Below are 22,587 nucleotides of genomic sequence, written 5' to 3'. Positions count from 1 at the left end.
TCTCTTCTTCCAGGCAGCCAGCACCAGAACAAGAGGACACAGTCTCAGGCTGCATCAGGGAAGGTTTAGGCTGGATGTTAGGAAGAAGTTCTATACAGAGGGAGTGACTGCCCAGCGGAATGGGCTGCCCGTGGAGGTGGTGGAGTCACCATCATTGGAGGTGTTCAGGAGGAGACTTGATGGGGTGCTTGGTGCCATGGGTTAGTTGTTTAGGTGGGTTGGATTGGTTGATGGGTTGGACGTGATGATCTTGAAGGTCTCTTCCAACCTGGTCTATTCTATTCTATTCTATTCTATTCTATTCTATTTTTTCTATCCTATCCTATTCTATCCTATTCTATCCTATTCAATGTTCTAGAGTCATTTGCAGTGAAGCGCATACAATCTACCTGTTTCTGTGGCTAGGGTATTCCTGTAGATTACAAAGTAAAATACACAGCTGTAGTAATGTTAACAAATATTTACATTTGCTACAGGAATACATAAATACTAACTCTACCTGGAAGAACAAACAAACAAACAAAAACACCAAAACGAACAAAGAAACCCACCAAAACCCAACAACAACAAAAACTTGACCTTCATGAGTATTATTAATACTTGAAACTTTTGTAACAGCAGGAGTTAAGGCGATGCTAAGATGTGGATAAGGCCTTTCAGATATGGATAATTACATTCCATTTATATTTCCCCATTAATTTTATGGGTCCTTATGCTAAATGGCATCATAATGTCATACAAGTTAAACAGTGGAGGAATTCTATAAAAAGCTGTATTTTGGTCACAATCAAAATGGCACTACTGAATGGCATTGGGATTAGGGGAAGAGGGGAAGAGCAGCAAGGAGTTCCATGTGACAAGCTCCTCCTTTTCCTAAGATTTTTTTAGCCACCTTCTGTCATTCATTTTGGATTAAGCTTTCCAACATGATCTGCAATTTAAAAGCCAAAGACCTTGGAGGGTTCTTGTCTTCATATTGATCAGCATTAATTCAGCTCTAAAAAGCAGCCCTCTAATTTTCATGTGTAACACAATACCAACTCACACATTGATCGCTTTTCATCTTGATTTTCACAAGAGAAAACAAAAAATCACTCCAATAATTGAAAGGAGTTAAATTACTTTATGAACCTGTTACACTGAGAGAGCTGAGACTTGTGGCTCCTCTGCCACTAAGTTAGTTGGGAAAACTCGTATGAATTGCTGCTCTTTATATAAAGGTTCACAGAGCTAAATTCTTAGTTGTAATATTTTGTCTTCCCTTTTTAAATCAAATATATTTAATACTTACAGAAAAGTAGACAACTGATTTATTTTTTTAAGAGCATTTGAATTGCAGTTTGGAATTACAGCCTTCTTGTTCTTGTTATTTGCCTACATGCTGCTCATCCTACTTCTCTGGACACTTAATTAACAGATGACTGCATATCCAAGAGTCTATTTTACTAAAACAAACCAAAAATGGTATGTTGAATGAGTAGGGGAAAGGAAATCTGCTTTTAAAATGGTGTTCAACTCCAAACAGTATTGCATAAATCTTAGTCTCACTGACACTGCGAACTCATTTCACTCATTAAAAAAAAGAGATTGCTGCCATTTATGTTCCTTCACAAGTATGGAGCCAATGGTTTTCTGGGAATATGAACTGGGTTTTGGTCCATAGAGGAAACAGATGAACTGTCAAGCATGTCCCAATGCTGCAGCTTTTGTTTTCAGAGGTGTCATACCATGACACCCCAGATGCCAGACTGAAAACTATCCATTTGCTGATGAACTAAGGAGGATTGAATCAACAAGAGATACAATGTGGCCACCGAATGGTCTCTTTATAGAAAATTTCCTCAGCTACCTTTTTAACTTCAAACCACAGTTAAAGCAAAAGGAAGATCCTATTTTCTGTAGCCCATTCACATCCATCAGCTTTCCCTTTCTTCTGCTAATCTTGTGGCATCACTGCACATTGCACGGCTGACACTAGCTTGGGAGCTGCTGCAGTCAGTCATGTGTAATACATCTTTAACTATATCTAAAACTTTTCTTATGTGGAAGAATGTGAGCTACAGACACTGCTGCTGATCTGGATTTTACAATACCATACATTCATTTGGCTTAATATGTTGCTTGTTGTTGCAAAGCTACTCTATAGGAATGTGCTCTTTCTTTCATCAGCCTGCTGTTCTGGGTAACTCAGGGTGTATGGCATTTCTCAAAGGAGAGAATATGCCCTCCCCTCACATGCTCATAAAGCAAACCCACTGTGTTAATCTGAAGATATTCATAGCATTTTGTTTGAGATTGTTTCCAAAACTTTTACTTTTTCATTTACTTATAAAAATTGCTAAAACCACTTTGCTAAGTGCCCTCTTCTTGCCAGTTGACTTATGGGATGCACTGATGCACATTCCTCCATTTATGTTTCTTCAAGCCGCCTGATTTTGAAATTGGATGTCAGATTCACTTTGGCTTTGACAGATGTGGGACTGAAGCCCTCACACTATATAGACCTGACCCTGACTGAGCAGAAACCACTCCCCAAGGACCACTGAAGGGAACAGGGGCTGATTTTGTACTTCAGCTTCTGAAGATTTAACCTTCTGTAACTAGTGCAAACTAAGGTCCCTAGATACTCAGTGTTTTGATCAGTTTTAAAGAAATTAGGGGCAGCTCCTTCTGCAGTCATCTTCTGCAGCTAATTAGTTCTCTTACACTGTCAGGAAATACCAAAGCTGCAGTGGGATATTTTCCTGACCTTTTTTGGTGTGCTGAGGAACACATGTAGAAAATTGTTTAAGATAAACTTCTTGAGGAGAAAAGAAAATGATTTTTGAGTACTGTAAAGCTCTTTTCTTCTTTTTTTCTTTTTTTTCCCTTTTATTCAGTTGATTTTACACAGTGTTGGTAACAGTTTCCAGCCAGCTTGTCAGCTTTCTATCTGAACTAAGGGATATCCAAACATAGATCCTACTTGTGTACTAGGCTTGTAAACATCTGGGTAAAGATTTGACGTATTATTGCATAGAGAAGGTCTTACTCTTTTCTTTTTTTTTCTTTTATACACAGAAAATGCTGTATCAGTTTTTCACAGTGTATGTTTGCACTTAAATGCCATGTTTTCAAAGAACATTTCTCTGACCTATGTGCAGCACATGTCATACACCAGTCTTTCGCATACACAGTGGCTCATGGTAGTTTACACAGTGCACAGAAAAGCCTCCAAACTTGGATGTGAAAATCTGAGCCTGAGATCTGGATGATCAGGATGAAGCTTTTAGAAAATAGCTTTTTTTTTTTTTTTTCAACAGATTTCAGTAATTTTTCGTAAGGACAATTGGGGAAAAAAATGTAGGTGTTGACCTTCAAAAGAAGGCAGATAGGAAATGGGATCTGAGGGCTCCTGTTTGTGCTTGGAAAAGGAAAAGCGATCTCTCACTCCTCATGGCCACTGCAGAGAAGACATTGCTCTTGTTTTAGGCTAAGCCAGTTTAGATTGGATATCAGGGAAAAGATCCTACTTCTTGGGGTAGGAAAACTCTGGTTAGGTCAGTGTAGGAATCTTGTGGTAGAGCTTTTGAATGTGCTTTGTAAAGGATAGTCAGATATCTGGCAGGAATGTCTTGATGTACGTGAACTTGCATGGGAGGATCTAGGTGATTTCCTGGGGCTGCTTGCACGTGTTCTGTCTCTAGAAATGGGTACTCACTGTGCAGAGGGGTCTCTGAGAGCAGAGGTGATGTGAATATGAGTTTTCTGCAATTAACTTACTATCACCCTATTTGAGCAGAGCAAAAAGGATTTCATGGCATTTAAAATGGGAAACTGGCATGACTGTGGGTGAATTACTGTGGTAGTGCTTAAAAGCTGCCTCAAGCATGCTGTTCGATCATTAGGAAAGTTATTGACTCCATATATTCTCAGTTTTTAATTTGATAGATTGGGGATTTGCATACCTCAGATGGATTTGCATACCTCAAATGGATTTGCCTAATAAGTTCTATCTAAACAACTTACGTTTCACAGTATGACCAGAAGTTACATCACTCATAGTTGCTGGCAATACTAGGTTCTATGCAGGTTGTTATTCTACCTTAAACCCTGCATTTTCTAGTAGAGCAATGCTGGTAGGTCAGCACAAAAAAAGATGAAGAGTGAGTTCATGTGAACCATGACCTCATTCTTTCAGCTCATATTGCTAGCAGTAGTTTCACTGTAGCTCATTTCAAAAGCATCCACATCATGTTTCAGCAGAAACACCTGTGCTACAGCCAGCTGAAGAAAAGTTTGGAGTGGCAGCTGATGACTAAGCATTTTCAGACCCCCTTTACTTGTGCCACTTCAGATTTCAGAGACATGCAACCAAGTGCTGCTTTTCTTTCCTGTTCATACTGTTCAAAATGTGAGGATTTAAACAGCTATTTCTTATTACTACAATTTTATCACTACTGTTTCTCTTTAAGGTAGAACCCCTGAGCAGCTTCTCCCTCTTTTTCAGAGCAGGTCTTATGGAAACTGCGCAATAGGAACCCTCTTATTATGTGCCTTGTACATTGCTGTGTGCTTGAGGATGCTTTATGAATAATTCTCTATTGCTCTCTCTATATATATATCTATCAGTTAACAAAATAGCCAGTCAGGCGTTATTCTGTTTTTTTCCTGATAAGAATCTTTTTTAAACTCACAAATACGAGGCCAAAAGTGTTGTCCCTGGTACTGGGAATAATTGCTTCCTTTCAGTAGTTAATGTGTTTTCTCTTCCACTCTTCACAGAAAATGCAGGTTCTCTGAAAGTTCTCTTTGGGACACCTGAGTTTGTGGCTCCAGAAGTTATAAACTATGAACCTATTGGATATGAAACAGATATGTGGAGTATAGGAGTTATCTGCTACATTTTGTGAGTACTTTTGTTATTCTTAACACAATCCTGGCAGTTGCTGAACATCAAAAATTCCATCAATTTTGTTATTCTTCTCCAATTTTCAGGCCTTTTGTATTGTAATTACCAGCTCCAGCATGTTTCATAAAAATTCTCTGTTCTCTGGAGGGTGTAATTGGTAAACTGCAGAACTAGTATTTCTGGAAATTCAGCCACTTAGTGCTGTACATCTTACATCATAAACCAGCAACACTCCATCTCATTTATAAAGACAATGTGACAGGATTTTATTAGTAACTTTAAAATATTTTTCCTTCCCAGATGGTACAGAGAAGTGTTTGGGCATGCACTACTAATTGATAATTTCCATCCCTTCATTCCCAAGAGAGAAAATGTTTGTGAGATTTTGGTTTCTTATTCATCCTTTATCCCTCCTGAGACAGAATGAAGTATCCTAGCATTACTGTATTTGTTCACAGTGCATTTTAATTTATTACTGAGCACAAGCCACTGAATAAATCCATTTCATAAGCAGTATGGATCAAGATCATGGAAATATTTTAGAGGATGGTTGACTGCAGCTCTTGGTTACATATTTCAGTACTTTATCTTTGCATGCGATTTGATAACATGAACTTCATTGGGTGTAGAGAAATATATATGGAAATGGGATCTCCATGCCTAGAACAGCAAGTGACCTTCCAACTGTGACTTTACACATTTGATGTCATATAAACACATGAAAAAAGAAGCTCAGTTTAGAGCATGGTTCTTTCTTTGTCCCAGTTTCAATAGTAGGTAAATGGCTGATCTGCTTTGCACTCATTCTTTTAAAAGGCTTCTCTGAATACCTTAGTTTCTTTTTTAAGAGTGCCCTCCTCCTTGGTAATTGCCAGTGCATAACTGCCTCATTTTTACTCACTTTTTCTGTGATTCTGCTTGCCTTGTCAGCCTATATTTTTTCTCATACTTTCTCATTGCCAAACTAAGCAACGTAAGTTGTTTCTTCCTATGCAAAAGCTGCTGCAGCTACTCTCTTACTCCCAGCAAAGACTGAATATTTCTGCTGTCTTCTGGTTTGCATGTGAAGTGTGCTATACTCTTGAAGGTCACTTTGCTCTCCCAGTTTATTTACAGGACCTTTATTTTCCATTCACTTCCAACGTTTTTTTCTAGATCTTGAAAGCTCATTTGTATCATTCTGCAGTGCAAATAATGCAGACCACACACAGCACTCATATGACAACTTCATTTATTTCTCTAGCTTTTGAGTTACAGAGCACTGGCAGAGCAGTGTGGCGGTCCCAGGCTGCGGAGCAAGGGCCAACCCAACAGTTCCATCGGGGCTGCATTGCCCCCTAGAGGCCTCTGCACGTGAAGGAACGAACCATTAACACACTGAGACATGCCCATTTGGGGAGCTTGAAGTCTTTTGCTGTCACTACCAAAGTATATGATGAGTTTTCATGTGTTTACAGTACAAGCAGTGACATGTCAGACAACTGAGGCAAAAATCAGTGACAGCAGTTGTGTGCGCTGCCAAAGCATGCAACCAGGGTTGCTGCTTCAATGTAGTATGTGCTGGAGAACACCAACACCATCTTAAGTAGAAAGGCAAAGGGAGCAGGTGAAAAATGTGGGGAAAAGGTGAAGTGCCTTGCCAGAGACCAATCTGCCAGCAGTGGCAGAATTGGTTCTTTCCCGTTTCTGTGTGCCACCAGAAGCAAGATATTTGGATGGTGTAACATTTGGCTCATGGGATAGGGTGGTGTCACACTTGGTTCAGATGCCCTGGTGTGCCTTGTGAAATGCATTATGAAAGGATTTCTTTGCTAAGGTGTCTCTAAGCTCATTTAACTCCTTGTGATGGAAAAAAGACATTATCCAAATACCCCGCAAATCTTTTTGATGCGTAAGTATTGCCGCAGTAATGATTCACAGTAATAACCAGGCTTTGTTTTTCTTGTGATAAGAATAAAGTAAGAGAAGTTAGGGAAGACCTGTGAGTCATCGCTTGGACTTTCCCTCTCCATCTCAAAGTGCCAGGCTTCCAATCTGTCTTCACATTCTTAAAGCCCAGCTATTTTTGCAGGCTCAGAACTTTGAGCCATTATCCAAAATGGACCATCACATCATCTTTACAGAATGCAAATAAGTCATTGAGAACCACATCTCCCTTTAGTGGTAGCTCCACTTTCCTGTTGGGATTATAATCTCAGAACTGCCAAATCTCACACACAAAGTGTAAGACTCCTGCATTTGGTGCCTGTCTCACATGCCATCACTGTGCTCATAACTTAACATTTGCATGCCCTCTCCCCCTGACATGGTGAGTGGGGCCATGATGGGAGAGATGAATAGATGAATGCTGCAGCACCAATGGATTTAAGTGCAGGTCTGCCACAGGCAGCTGATGGGCCAAAGCTGCTATGTTGCTCACAGCTCCTGAGTGAAGCAGCAGGCAGTATGCTATTGCTTGACTTAACATCTCTTTTAAGACAGGATACAAGAGGGCTGAGAGACCTGTAAGCTGCCTAGAATTAGATTGTATTTCATATATGTCCTCTACAACAATGAATACAAACCAGATACAGTAAATAATTACTAAAGAGATCTCTGTGGGTGAAGGGTCTTCCCTGCAGAATTAAAATGGGTCTAATCTCAAATAGGAAACAGGAGGAGGACAGTGCTCCTCCAAAAGTCTGCAGCAAACGCTCTCCTAGCCTTCTGTTATGCAGGCATAAGTACAAATATTGGGATGCTTCCTTATGGCATGAATGTCTTAATTCCATGCTACAGATCATGGGTTCCCTTTCCACATTTTCTAAGCTACACATTAATCCTTTTAGCCTTTCTGGATAACTTACTCAGCCCTGTTTCTTCATCAGTCTTTGTTCTTACTTCAGTTTCCCTGTTTGCACTCTCCACCTCATGTTTTTTATCTTCCCCTTTTATCTTGCTCTCTGTCCTGTTCTGCATCACGGCGCTGTCCCACATACTTAAGTTGATCTATTGCCTTTGCAGTAACAGGCCACAAATATTATAGCTGGTGTATATCATCTCCATTTATGCCTATTTCAGTGTTCCTTTTTGCATCCACAATAATCTTTATCTAATGAAGGTTAAACCTCCTAAATTCTTTCCAGCTCTTTCTGTCCCATTTATTCTTCTGGGCATTGCTGAATTTGTTGTTTTTCTATTCCTAGTTCTGCTGTGATGATCCATTTAGATAGCCAGCATTTCCAGCATTTACCAATCTGAGACAGTTTCCAAATTGTATTTTTATTTCAAATCGAATGTAACTCTAAGATTTCAGCACCGTATGTAGGTACGTTGAACAGGGGTGGTCCTTTTCCTTCTGTCACCACAGAGTCTGAGTAGTTTAATTAAGGGGTTTCCTGTGACTGATACAAACCTCTGCTTATTTTCCATTAGTTCTTCCTGCTTTAACAGTGCCAGGCAGGGTGTTGTTGATTTCATCCCTCTTTTTTTTTTTTTTCAATATGCTATATCTTCTTCTGGGTTTTAATACCATATTTGATCTTGCTGTATACTCTTTTCCTTCAATGCCTTTCCTAATAACACATACCTTGAGTCTTCAGGCATTCCTTTTCCTCCTTATCTATTTTGTATTATTCAGCACTGCTTTGGTTTTGGCAGTTTGGGTTGGTTGAAAGACTTTGGCATCGTTCACCTTTTAGGTGTGCTGACTTGGGACTTTGAAAGGCAAGACACTCAGACTGCTGTCTTACACTTGGCTGCATGTGGTATTACAAATGTAAGCCTCATTATTATCAAGATAAGAGTACTCCTTATTCAATAAAGGGAGTTAGGAAGGCTTTGGTGTCACGACTGCTGCTTATAAGAAAATTAATTATTTCTTCAGTGGCACTGGCAAATTGTGATACCTCATTAATCCACTGGGCACATAAAAGAAAGGATGAGAACAGAGTTCACACCCTTGCTTCAGGAATGAGCTGTCTTCTCTTACATAGGTTCAGTGGTCTGCTTCGTCTTTGAGACACCTGATATGGGAGTCAGACAGCTAAGGAAAAGGTGATTTTCCAGCTAAGGAAAAGGTGATTTTGTCCAGTGGATGCATGTCCTCTAAAAGGCAGCCTGTGATTATTTATTTGGTTTATATCACTTGTAAAATAATTAAATTATTACCTGATCTCCAGAGTGCAGCCACTGTTACATGCTTATGTGACATGACCTGCACAGGTTTATCAGAAGCAGACAGTACTCTTCATACTGAGATCTGTTGCTTTTTTTCATTGCTAATACAGTGCAGACTGTAAGGGGAACTCAGTGTCATCAGCCCAAATCAGTTGCTGCAGCAAGCACTGCTTGCAGAGGAATGCGCAGTCTGAGTTTTTTGAGCAGCAAACTCATCTGTCCTGGAACAGAGGCAGTCTTCATGCAAAGATTTCCAAGAGAAATGTTGTGGGGTTTGTCACATAGGCAGTGAGACAGGTGACCAACCACAGTGATCTTAATGCTTCCACATCAGCACTCAGAGCTTTGTTAGATCAGAGCAATGAATGTTAAGGAACTTCTAGAGGATAAAATATCTTTCTTCTTTATTTAGAAGTGGAAACTGTGAAAGATTTTCTAAACAAATGGTTCTTTACATGCCAGGAAGATGCCTGCTTAAGTAGCTGGAAAAATGTTTTCAATAAGCAACTTGCTGCTTGTCTAATAGTAACTTCGCAGTGCAAGCTCAGTATTAATGTTCTGGAGTGGCTGCTCATCTTTATCACTTAGCTTCAGCATTCCAAAAAGAAATTGTTTCCATAATCTGTCAAAGGAGTTACTGGGCCATTACTTTAAATGGATATTAAGAAATGACCTACCAAGACTTAGGTCAATGAAATCTGTGCTAAAGATAAGATTTTCTGGTTGTAATCTACACACAGCTGCTGGATTTTGCTTCTTGACTGCAGACAAGGATCTAGCTCTCCTTAGAAGTATTTCCATGACAAAGCAACTGATTCACAGTTTGAAACTGTAATAAAGAGAAAAAAATGGCCTTATAAATGTGCAACAGCACATTCAGAAATGCAGAAACAGGTTAACTGAAATGTTTGATTGGGTACTGCTACAATGGTGTCTGGAAATGACAAAGTAATTTACCAAGAGCAGGGGATGGATCAGTCCTACCCCAGCATTTAAGATTTTGTCTGGTAATTCTGTCACAAAATTCTTTAAAACAAACAAGACAAAAACAAACCAACCATGCCCTAAAAAGCCCCAAGCAAAATAACCACAGAGGTTTTATTCCATCTTTTAATCTCCATCTATTTCTCCTCATCCCTCAAAAGCTATGTGTGACATGCATGTATCCCTTTGCCCAGAAAGCTAGAGGTCTTTAAGCAGCACTGCCTCTTATGGTAGTGTGGAGCAGTGGTGTCTCTGTACCTGTAGCAGTCATTTTAGCATATAATGGAAACAGGCCAAAATCTAATGTAGCACAAGAGCTGCACAATACTATTTGTGGTAATATTATGTAGAGGTCACCTTTGCCATACTTTTGTCAAGTATTGAGGGGAAATGGGGTTATTATGCTCTGGCTGCCTAAGCACCACTGGAAGCTTAACTGGGTGCATCTTCTGTAATGACAGTGAACTAAAGAAATGCTCCAAGACCCTTCATTTGTATAAAATGTGAGCTGTTTTAGCAGCTGCTGAATTGGCTGAGAGATTACTGTACTTGCTGTATACTCAAAGAAGAGACAACTTTAGCAATCAATATCTGGAACCCAGAATTTAGAACTGAAGTCCAGATGAGATTTTTTTCACTTGCTAAAACATTATAGGGAAAGACAACATTGTTGTAAATAGGAAATTGCTTAAATATTGCAGTGGAGAAAGATCTGTGGCCCTGCAAGAGGGCTTTGCAGATTGCAGGGAAGCTATTTTCTTCAGCCATTTACCTGGCCATGATGGCTGATGTGCATGAGGGCAGAACAGAGCGCTTTACTGTGCTATCAGGCATAAACTTTGTCTCTCCCAGTAAAGTGTGTGCCAAAGACAGAGAACAGTTGTGTAAAGTTGTTTTATATAAGCATTTTTTGGTACATTAATCTTTCAGCTTTCTGTAAGTCATGCTGATTATATGTTCATAAATGGTTTTATGCCACCTTAAACATTTATGAAGTCATGCTTCACTGTTGCATTCGAATGCACCCCATATAATGGAAAGTAAGACAGCAAATACCTTCTGTTCTGATTTACCTCTTTCTGGCTGAGAAGAAACAAACCTTTTATCTTCATCTCATGTATTATTACTAGCAAATTTCTGAAGTATACATATAAGATTCTAGACTCTGCTGTACTGCACACAACTTCCAGAAATGGTACAAAAGATTTGGTATCTGCTTTGTCTGAGGCTTCAGTGAGTGTGCATTTCTGCTTTGCTTATAGAAATAAAGTCCTCAGGAGCAAATTCCAAAGCAGACTTTGAATGCAATTAGTAACAAAAGACAAGCAAAACAAATTTGGAGGAGGAGATGATACTAGTATTTTTTATCTAGCAGCTCACTTTGTTTTATCCCAATTTCTTCTTCTACCAGTCTGTCCTGTGATATTCATTAGCATCTTGATATTCATATAGTATTACATTCATGTTTTCAGAACCTAGTAAGTTCCACTTATTTTTCCATATTAAAAAAAAAAAAGGAAAGAAATGTAGTTGTATTTGTACCTGGTTAACATGACTTCACAGAGAAGGCAAATATAGTCCAAAATTTCATGAAGCTTAGGTTATGACATAAATTGCATGCCAGGAAGAAGACCTGGGAAACTGGATAACTTGTAGTTCTAAGGAATAAACAACCTTTCACCTGAGAGTTTCTACAGAAAGGATGCTATACACAGGAATCAAAAGTATCTGGATGCACAAAGGTACATTATAATAAAGGACAGTGCTCAACTGGAGAAAGATACTCTGCAAAAATGACACCATGATGTTCTGTAATTGCCTTTCACTGGCAATTTATCAGTTACATTGAGTAAAAAGCCTGGGAAGCTCAAGGTTATAAAAGAGTATTATTTCCATTTCATGCATCATCATGACTGATTGAGAACATAAAGACCAAATTACTTTTGGATGCATCTGCATAACTCTACAGCCTGCAGTTATGTAGCACTGTTTTATCTGGCTATATAATTCAGGGTGGTTTTGTTTACGAAATAGCCCTGTGGATTTTGTTGTTTGATTATGCATCCTTCTTCGTGGGCTCTCTCTGCAGGAGCAAATGGAATAAATGTACAGACAACTTGGTTTGACAGTAAAGGCAGCAAAGTCACTCTGAAAGCACCAGGAAAAAAGTGCAAGCTATTCAACTCAATTTGGTGTGAAGATTGCAGTACTATTTATGCAGAACTAGACAAGTCATTAACGCCACACTTTCAGCTGAATCTAGTTCTCTGCTCAAAAATTGTCTTGGGAGAAGAGAAAGAAACAGCAAAAATTTCCTTCTAGTTTTTGCAGTCACAATTCTATTTTCCTTCCCATAAGAATATTTGTAGCTAGCTTTTTTTTCAAAGGGAGCTTTTACCCCCTAAGATCTGCGGAGCACAAGAGATGTCACACACCATTTTAATTTGCCTCTCTAATATCTTGCAAATTGACATTTTGCTTTGTGTCTGTCTGTCTATTCTATCACCAGGGTCAGTGGACTTTCTCCTTTCATGGGAGACAATGACAATGAAACCCTGGCCAATGTTACTTCAGCAACGTGGGACTTCGATGATGAGGCTTTTGATGAAATCTCTGATGATGCCAAGGACTTTATCAGCAATCTGCTAAAGAAAGATATGAAGTAAAGCTGTTGGACTTGATACTTTCTATGTTTGCATTTAGCTGAACTTGTCATTCCTGTCTCCCCGCTGTGAATCTCCACCTCGACGCAGGCACCTCTGGCGATACTTTATAAGGAGCTCTGCGTGCAGCTCTCGTTTACTTTAGCGCAGGGTCTGAACGGAGCACTTTCATTAATCGCCTGCTCATTCTGCTTTTCCCTTCCCTCGGGCAACATGCACCCTGAGGTTTTGTGTAGCTATGCTTCACTGTTGTGTGACACAGATTCCTGCGTGACGTGTTCTGTCTCAACTGAATGGTTTGCAATTTTGCCAGATTTATTTCCATGTGTTGCTTTTAAGTGCAGTACCTCTGAGTAGGCAGCTTTCACATAAATCTACTGATTGAGAAAGAAAAAAAACTATCAGTCAGAAGCCCTGTTTGCAGCAGACTGAACAAGGAAAGAAAATGTACTTCTTACAGTGAGTTTGGATGCATGGCGAACAGGGGGCTATTTATCTGTGTACCATGATCAAAGTGAAGAATGGGTGTGGCTTGATTAGGGATTTGGACATTTCTCTTTTGCCAAATGGTCAGTGCTGCAGGGAATGAGGATATTAAGTGGTAGGGAAGAAGAAATCTCTGTAAGTGAAGGAAAGGAGATCTGCCAGGATAAGGTAGCTGAATCATTGCCATTGTGGCTGTGCTGTACGTGTTCCATGCCTAGAACATATGGCTTTTTGTGCTTTGTTTTATAATGTTTTATTAACACTTAAAAATGCACAGTTTTTGCTCAAAAAAACCCAACCCAAAACCCTTCAGAAATTGTGAAAGCAAGTTCAAGAAGTAAGCATGGCTGTGAGAGCAGTGCCATGTGATCTGTGTAGCTAAATACAGGCAATGGGGAAAACCTGCTCTCAGAAAGGAGAGTGCAAAATAATGTTAAAGCAGGTAGGTTCCACTATTGTTAATGGCAACACTAACCGGTCTTTTTATATGAAAACAGGAGTCGCTTTAATTGTACTCAGTGTCTTCAGCATCCCTGGCTGCAAAAAGACACCAAAAACATGGAAGCCAAAAAACTTTCCAAAGATAGGATGAAGAAATATATGGCCAGAAGAAAATGGCAGGTAATGAAGAGAACATAGAATTGGGCTAGTTATCCTAATAAGTCTCTTTATTTCTAGTGTTTATGATGACAAGAAACATGTCATGCCAGGTGGTTTCCACTGCTGGTGAAAACTGCAGTGTGGCCAAAGCATGAATGTAGTAACGCAGGTTTGGTTTCTCTGAGTGAGAGGGTGCACAGCTGCATATGCATATAACACATGATGATTCTATTTCAAGCTACTAAAAGGCATAGTGAGTAATGAGTTCAGGTACAGTTTTTCTTACTCTGTTGGGGATGTGACCACCCCTTTTCTCTGCCTTCTCCAAGCCTCTGAGGGCTCAGAGATTATGCTATCCTTAATAAATCTAGCTAGGGAAAAGCTTGTCCACCTGGCCTCTCTAAAGATAACTCATTTTCTGTGAATTTCATTCTCCCAAACCAATAATTCAGTCCTGTTGGAGCACCAAGCTTCACACAGGATTGGTCAGATTGGTTTAATAATTTTCTTTGATGTATTTACTCTCTGTATCTTCTCTTAATGCTAGAACTGTTGTAGCAGGTCTGTCTGTGCCATTCTGATAGCCAGGGGTGTTGATGTGCAAAATCCTGTATCCAGCAACCTACAACATATTAATCCATGTAAATCTACCTTACATTTCCTTTTACATTCTACTGTATGTGTTTCATAGAAGCTCATACAAGACGTATAAAAATACGAGTGTACATACTGGAGGCAATGTATTTTAGAATCCTGGTAGTTAATTCTCCAGCCTGTCAGAGGGTTGCTTCCATCCTGCAGATGGTAGTTTCTCATTCATTTCATATTAACTAGTTAGCCATCCTTGATGAAACTCAGCCCAGCCCACATGGCTATTAAGGGCTGTCCACCACCAGAGTTATGTTCCAGTTAAACAGGACATAGCTTTATTGCTGGCCCTCCTCTCGCACAGTGCTTTTTATCCACAGCTAGCAGAGACATTCATTTAGGTATGAGTTCATCAGGGGAAGTTTATATCTGCAACTAAATTTGGTAATTCAGACCAGCCTGCTCTGTCTCTCCTAAAACAAGAGAGCTATATATAAGCAGTTTGTCCAACAATTCCAGTGAGGTTTGCGGAGATCCCAGATAATTTGTCCGAAGCAGGACAGTTACAGAAAATCACATGCCTGTGGGACTGGATTGATCAGAAGCCTTTTATGTTATGTCTTAGAAAACGGGCCATGCTGTCCGAGCAATAGGAAGACTGTCATCCATGGCAATGATTTCTGGTATGAGTGGGAGGAAGGCCTCTGGGAGCTCGCCTACCAGCCCTATAAATGCAGACAAAGTAGAGAACGAAGGTAAGGAATTTTTGTTGCACCATATTTTTACCTCTCTGTGAATTAATCTTACTCAAACTTCTAGCAAAATGATAGAGACCTGCTGGTCTAAAGACTTGGCTATCCCTGCTCACTCTCTTGCTGCATTTATTTACTTTTTTTTTAAAGATAACTACCCAAAAATTCATTGTTTCCATATTGTTCTGCTACTTAAAATGCTCCTGTATAAAGTATGGGCAGTAAACTCTTCTCTTATTAAACCCGAAGAATCAGGGCAGATTTGTCAACTGCACTTTCTATCTGTTTGGGAACGGGTGTTTATACAAAGATTACAGTGATGTATTGCCTCCTCATGCAAGCAAGCAATAAAGTATTAACACTTGCTGCAACCAAGACACAAACTCTGCATTAAACATGCTCCTCAGACAGAAGCATCTTACCAAAAAAAATGTGTCTACCTTGTTCCTCTGCATTCCTGTTTGCAAGCTGGATTTGTGGGGTGTGACACTTAGAAGTGCAGATGTTTGACATTTCTGAAAGTCAAGTCATTTTGACTTGCCCCCATAGACTGTGGGCCTGATAGAAATTGAACTGGTTTACCCCTCTGCCTAGCAAAAGTCCAGGCTGAGCTAGAAACAAATTCAAGGGAAAAATAAACATGATTTGCAGCATGGTGGCCTGCATGTGGATTTCATTCTATTTATGGCCTGAATCTTTGTCCAGCTGCAAAAGATTGGCACAAAACTAAGCAGCTAACGTCCCTGCTCTCCCACATGACTGTAATTAATTATCTCTTTGCCCTCCTCTAGATGCTTTCCTTGAAGAAGTGGCTGAAGAAAAGCCCCATGTAAAGCCATATTTTACTAAAAAAATCCTTGATATCGAGGTTGTGGAAGGAAGTGCTGCTAGATTTGACTGCAAAATTGAAGGTACTTTGATCTAGCACATCTCGTTCTTTCTTTCCCTCCTTGCCTGCCTTCTGCATTGTCAACTTTTTCAATTTTTTTCCTGTAGCATTGTTGAGTTGGTGCCAATTTGCTTTACCAATATCTGCATGTCACAGCATGAATGTGCTGCAATAACTAAAATTATGTGGAGACACATAGGCTTGTTCTGTGCTTGCTGTAGAACAGAAGTCTGCAAGAGTCAATGTGTGGAGCACTAATTCAGAACAGCAAGTGAGAACAGTAAAATCATTTTTGGAGACAGAAACAGTGAAAGCAAGATGCAATGTAGTACCATAAACTGCAAGAGTACGCTCTTAGAGACTGCTAACCGGAAAGCAAGATTATGTAGGAAGCGACTTGTCTGAAATTACAGCCAGGTTTCAGGTGACCTTAAAGTAACTGTAAGCTGAATGTATTTTATATTAAAGGCAAGTAAGTCCCTAGCAGTGTATTTGCATGAGAATTAATGATAATATAATTGTGCTGGCTATGAAAGTCACATGTATCAAATACTGTATTGTTTTTTGGTGGTTTTACTTTTGTGGGTTTGTTTGGGTTTTGGGGGGTTTTGTGTTTGGGTTTTTTTGATATATGAGTTCAAGAAAGAAAACTCAGCCTGGAATATGCAGATAGAAAGAATAAGTTCATGAAGAGGCACTCAGGAAGCTTGGGCTTGGTCAGCCTAACAGTCTGAAGGCCAAGACCACTAGCACTTCTACTGCAAAGAGACTGAAGATTCTCTGTCACAGCTGTTGATGAAAACTAGAAATTGGGAAGAGCAGTTAGGACAAAATGAAGATTCAGTACCATAATGCATGCAAGGTTCAGAAATTGCCTCACTGACCTTCTGCTTGTTTGTTTCTGTGCTCCTAATCTCTTTCACTATTTCCTACCTCACAGTGGAGATGTGAGGATGGATTATTGTTGCTGATGGATGCTCAGCGTGAGGGGTATGTGCACAAGTACTGCATGGAAAAAAATAGATGGATGTACCACAGGTAGTGTTCCAAACTTAGCAGTGGATCACTGTAATGCTCATCGTGTATTAGGGATCCCTGCACTTTTTTCTGCTCAGTGGGAAGTCATCCTCCCCTCACAGTCCAGAACTTGGCTGACACAAGCCTTCCATTTGTTACAGCAGCCAAGAGTACTGTATAAGGGATTGTTCTCCAGTGTGTACTGCACAGCCCTGTTCTCAAAGCTTTGAGAATAGCAGAGCCATTTACTTTGCAAAAGGCTCCAAAACTCTTGTGGAGATGCATAATCAAGAGGCTTTTCTTAGACTCCTTCACTTATTCTAACAAATATGTGACAAAATGGTCACCACACAGGACAGGCTGGGGTAGCAGCAGATTAGGAGGAGGAAGATTCAGAATAGCCACAACAAAGAAACCCAATTTTAAAGTGTAGTTGTAATCCAAAGCACCTTACCCTTGAAATTCTAAATCTCAGTGTTGGGAACTGTGGTTTCCACAACAGCTGCAGTATAAGGTAAGCCTCAAATACACTTGCACAAGTCCCATGCTGGCCGATGGCTGAGACACACAAAGAGCTGTCTGCAGTCACTGCTAAAGTAGTGGAAAGAGGAGTCTGGTTAGTACCTCAGTGCTAACTTTATGGTTTCTTGCTATTCATAATGAAGTTGTTTCAGGTAAATGTGAAGTAAAAAAGCCTCACATCATATTTATTTTAAACAGAATTCAATTAAAATTTTGCATGTATATATATGTATATACAGATGTCCCTACGAAGATGGGGAATTAAAGAAGTTATAGATCAGGTTATACTCGTTCACTGCAGTTGCTGTTCTCTCTCCTCTGCTGCAGGTTATCCTGACCCTGAGGTGATGTGGTACAAAGATGACCAGCCTGTGAAGGAGTCTCGCCACTTCCAGATAGATTATGATGAGGAAGGGAACTGTTCTTTGACTATTTCTGAAGTATGTGGGGACGATGATGCCAAATACACCTGCAAAGCTGTTAACAGCCTCGGGGAAGCCACGTGCACCGCAGAACTCCTTGTGGAAACAATGGGAAAAGAAGGAGAAGAGGAAGATGAGGAGGAGGAAGAATGAAAGGCTCAAAATTAAAAAAATTGAAAAAAATATATTTAAAGACTCTCCTTATAAGGCTCAGAAAACCAAGTTATCAGAAGCACCTTGTGTGATACGTAGGTCTTTGGGGAGTTGTTTTTTCAGCATGATCAGTTGATACCTGTTTGCTTTATGTATGGGCATTAATGCAAATCAGCAGGCAATTTTAAGTTGCTTAGCAGGATTGGATTTACTTTAAGCAAGTCATCAACTAAGTTGCCCAGTCTTTTAAAAAATCAAGTGTATGGAAAACAAGTCTGCAGTTCTTAAAGAAAAAGCCTGTTTACAGAGCTCCCTGCTCTATACCACCACTTTCCTCAGCCTAAACTGCATCTAAGCTGGCTCTGCAAGTTCTACTTGTCAAGGAATCGTTTGCCAGACACACAGCGAATCGCTCCAGCCCTAAGGCACAGGCTGCTCCCTGAGCAGTATCTTCCATAAGGGAAGGTCTGACACAGCCAGCATTGCATTGTGTATGTTAGTATGGTTTGTTTTCCTTTTGATTTAAACAGAATTTCAGTCCTAACTTCAAACACATTTACTGCCCTTTCTCAGTGTGCTGTTAGTGCCATTGCAGTACTGGCTAAAGTTAAGCATCCAGATGGTTTCCTGAGAGACCTCTGGAATACTTTAACCAGATGATCACAACTTGTCACTTTTCCCTTATAGAATCTGTCACTTCAGTGCAGTTACAGCGGTCTGCTTAAGAAACAGACTGAAAGCACAAAGACAGAGATTTTTTTTGCTGTTCTGGTTGGTCTAAGAACGACTTAGGCTTTATATATATATGCTGCTGTGAAAAAACAGGTTATTGCACAATCACTGAATTCTATGTGCATGTGTGAATTAAATCCCAGGTTAGTTAAAGTTTTACTTTGCATTTATTTGGTGATTGCAAAACAGATCTCAACTGATGATAAGCTGGAAACTCCCACAGGTTTTTGGAGTAGCCAAAAAAAAGATAGTAGCCTGGATTACAAACTCCTTTATACTTAGCAGTTTCCAAAGAATCTTAACCTATATATGACCTATTTCTACCTTATGAGCTTGACTGTCTTGTTTTCGTCTTGAACCTGCACCAGTAAGGCTGTTGCATTTTTTTTTAATGCAGAACAAAATATTCAAAACCCAGTTGTTGTTTTTTTTTCTCTCAGAAATTGTTAATGCACTCAGTAACTTTGCTTTCCTTTCACAGTATTGGCACTTTTTAATTTTTTTGGGGGGGGTTGCTGTTCAGAGGTAATATCAGAGGCTGCAAGGTGATACGTGTAATCCAAAACCAGTGTGTCTTACATCTATGTAGCATTCCAAAAGTCATTCTTTTTTCTTTTCCACTTTTTGTGTGTAAAGTGCAACCATTTGCATTTCAGAGGTTACCTCTTTTCAAAAAAGCATTACCTTAAACCCTCACCATTAAGCAGGCAGTGTACTTCAGTACAGGTGTGTACAATATCAGCCTTAGGTTGTTTGATATTACCTAGTCGTGTAATGTATTTCATATGATTTGCTTCTTCTACATTCAAAGCTCAATTAATGTGGATGACACGATGGTTTTTAACTGCTTTACTCTTTGTTACTAAGTTCAGATTGCCAGCATGTCTTTTCCTTTGTAATTGATAAAAACCTCTTGTTATACTAAACACAGTATTGCCACGACTCCTTATGCAGAAAGGGTTTGAATCTGATTTAGAGCATACAGAGCTTTTCTCACGTTTTTAAACATGTTTTAGGCAACATTGGGGTGTATTTTGTACCTTGATAAAAATATGCTAATGTTCTCCCAGTTTGTTAAACCATCAGAACTGCAAAGATGAGAACGCTACGGCTGTAGTTACTCACAGTTCCTAAATAAATAATACCACAAAGCACGCTCCTCGTATAATCTATTGCAGGCGTCACTGCGGTCACGTTGGCTAAGCGTATCAGTAGCAGCAGGCTTCTTCTGGTCTGTTCTGAAAGCTAGTTGGTGCACAAATGAATGAGGGAGCAGCGGTGAAACCTCCCTGATCCCTGCACTTCTACCCTGGCAGCACAGGCTGGTGTTATGCAGAGGCTGCTTTGCCCAAATGCTACCAGGTACAGCCTGGGGCTGGCGGTGGTTGTAGCCATGTGCTCTGCCCTTTCGCCTCATTGCTGCCCTCACAGTGAACAGAAGTGTGAATGTTGATGGTGCCCCATGATGGCTGCAGTCTTCATTCACAGTTGAGAATTCCCTTGCAGTGGGGAATGATAGTTCATACAGACTGCAGAGAGGAAAATTTCAGCCGTCATCTGTGGGCATGGCAAGTCTGTGAGTGCATGTATCAAAACTCACAGACTCAATACTGGTGTTTTCCCTTCCTTCTCCTCCTTCACTAGTTCTTCCATCTCCCACAGGCTATAAACTACCTATTTTTATTTTTCCCCAAGGATATAACTAGCTTACCATCTCCCTATTGCCTCCTATTAAAATCCCTTCTAGTCTGCAGGAAACAATGACCTTCTGCTTCAAAACATGTGACACGTATTTCATTCAACTCAGAGCAATTGACTCCAACCTCTATTTGACCTTGAGATTTTGTTTGAAGAGGAGAATTCTATTTCCACTGAAGAAGGATATTTTATGTTCAAGAAATCCTGTCTTTTTTGCCAGCCATCCTAATGGGTTTAATAAAAGGTACTACCTCTTCCTTGTCTTGCTTGTATAATGTTTGCAGAAAGCCACTCTTGGGATGTGCAAGGGTGGAAACACTCCCCAGCAGCGCATCATAGAAAGCTTAGGGTCAGAAAGGACCTCCAAAGGACCTCCACTGCAGTCAGCAGTGCCAACATCCTCCATTAGATCAGGTTGCCCAGAGTCCTGTTGAGCCTGACCTTGGATTTCTCAATTACCTCTCTAAGCAGCCTGTTCCAGTGTTCCACTACCCTCGTGGTAGAGAACTTGTTCCTAACATCAATCTAAATTTACTCTTTTCAAATTGCAAACCACTGCCCCTCGTCCTATCACTGGAGGCCTTTGTAAACAGTCCCTCTGCAGCCTTCTCGTAGGCCCCCTTCAAATACTGGAAGATTGGTATTAGGTCTCCCCAGAGGCTCCTCTTCACCAGGCTAAACAACCCCAGTTCCCTCAGTCTGTCCTTGTAGCAGAGGTGTTTGAGCCTCTTGATCATTTTTGTGGCCCTCCTCTGGACCTGCTCCATCAGGTCCATGTCCTTCCTATGTTAAGGGTTCCAGAGTGGGATACAGTACTCCAGGTGAGGTCTTACAAGAGCAGAGCAAAGTAGCAGCATCACCTCTATCTGCTGGCCATGCTTCTTTTGATCTCAGCCTAAGATGCGATTTGCCTTCTGGGCTGCAAGAGCAGAGTGTTGGCTCATGTTCAGCTTCTCATCCACCAGAACTCCCAAGTCCTTTTCCACAGGGCTGCTTTCTATCACCTCATCCCTCAGCCTGCATTGATAATGAGGATTGTTCTAGCCCAGGTGCAAGACCCTGCACTTGGTCTTGTTGAACCTCACGAGGTTCACATGACATTGGCACTACCCACTTAATTCCTCTTGCGTTCCCTTTGTATAGAAGTCAGCCTTGTAAAGACACATGGAAAATTCGGGACTGGTTGTTGCTGTCCACTACTCAGATCTACAGAAACTTAATTAGTTACAGACCTGTCCAACCACCCAAGCAACCTCTACATATTTCTAGCCGATGAAAAGAACTTTGCTAATTTTACATGCGGCACGCAAAGGCTTCTGTATTGTTGTTCCTCTTTGCTCACAGGGAAGACAGCACAGGACTTCATAGCTCTCTGTAGCGAGTGGCAGGCTTTCAAGACTGGATACATGAAAAATGAATGACCTTTTTAACTAGAACTTCTTGGAATATGTATTGGAACACTGCACTAAAACATTGCTCTCAAAGTTAATTTCACCTAAATTATCTTTGAATTTTGAGCCCTATTGACTGCAAAAGATGTGAATTTATTGGGTCATATACTTTCGTGAAAGCAGAATTTGCTGGAATGGTGAGGGGGGAGGGAGGCTTATGCTGTTATTCTGCACTGCTCGTAACAGAACTGCATCATAGACAGCATGAAAAATAAACAGAATTGTTTCTGGAAGTGGAGAAGTTAATTTCACAGTGTATTTACAATTTCTGTACCAAAACCTTCACCTTCTCATCCTTTTGTCACAACTCTTTGGAAAGGTAGCTCCATCTCCCCCCATATTCCACAGAAGGCTTTACCTTGTGTTGCTATGAAGTAACCCTATGTAGTTTTTTCGCCATTCCATAAAACTTCAACAGAAAATGAGTTACAGCTCTGGCAGCGCTCGGCTTCAGCAGCTTATTAAACAGCAAGTGATGAAAACCTACTAAATATTCCTAAAATAACTTTACCTTGACAACTGACGCTATTAATTTCCCTAAGGAAATGACAGATCTATTTCTTCCTGCAGGAGTGAGACTG

At 40.2% G+C, this 22,587-nt stretch overlaps 1 protein-coding gene across 3 annotated transcripts in view; it reads left to right on the top strand.

The window, feature by feature from the left end:
• Window positions 1-20,110, top strand: part of MYLK (myosin light chain kinase) — a 147,408-nt gene extending 127,298 nt beyond the window's left edge. Inside the window, exons 26-31 of one of the 3 annotated variants that reach the window (XM_054176404.1) lie at window positions 4,765-4,888; window positions 12,543-12,695; window positions 13,680-13,803; window positions 14,996-15,125; window positions 15,914-16,033; window positions 17,878-20,110. In XM_054176404.1, coding sequence (XP_054032379.1) covers window positions 4,765-4,888; window positions 12,543-12,695; window positions 13,680-13,803; window positions 14,996-15,125; window positions 15,914-16,033; window positions 17,878-18,125 — 899 coding nt within the window. In that variant the 3' untranslated portion in view covers window positions 18,126-20,110. The remainder of the gene's footprint in view (window positions 1-4,764; window positions 4,889-12,542; window positions 12,696-13,679; window positions 13,804-14,995; window positions 15,126-15,913; window positions 16,034-17,877) is intronic. The other 2 variants (XM_054176385.1, XM_054176394.1) reach the window with 2 other exon arrangements.
• The last annotated feature ends 2,477 nt before the right edge of the window (window positions 20,111-22,587 follow it).

This window comes from Dryobates pubescens, chromosome 2 (assembly GCF_014839835.1).
Source record: "Dryobates pubescens isolate bDryPub1 chromosome 2, bDryPub1.pri, whole genome shotgun sequence".
NCBI lineage: Eukaryota > Metazoa > Chordata > Aves > Piciformes > Picidae > Dryobates > Dryobates pubescens.
This window is presented reverse-complemented; position numbering and strand designations above follow the sequence as displayed.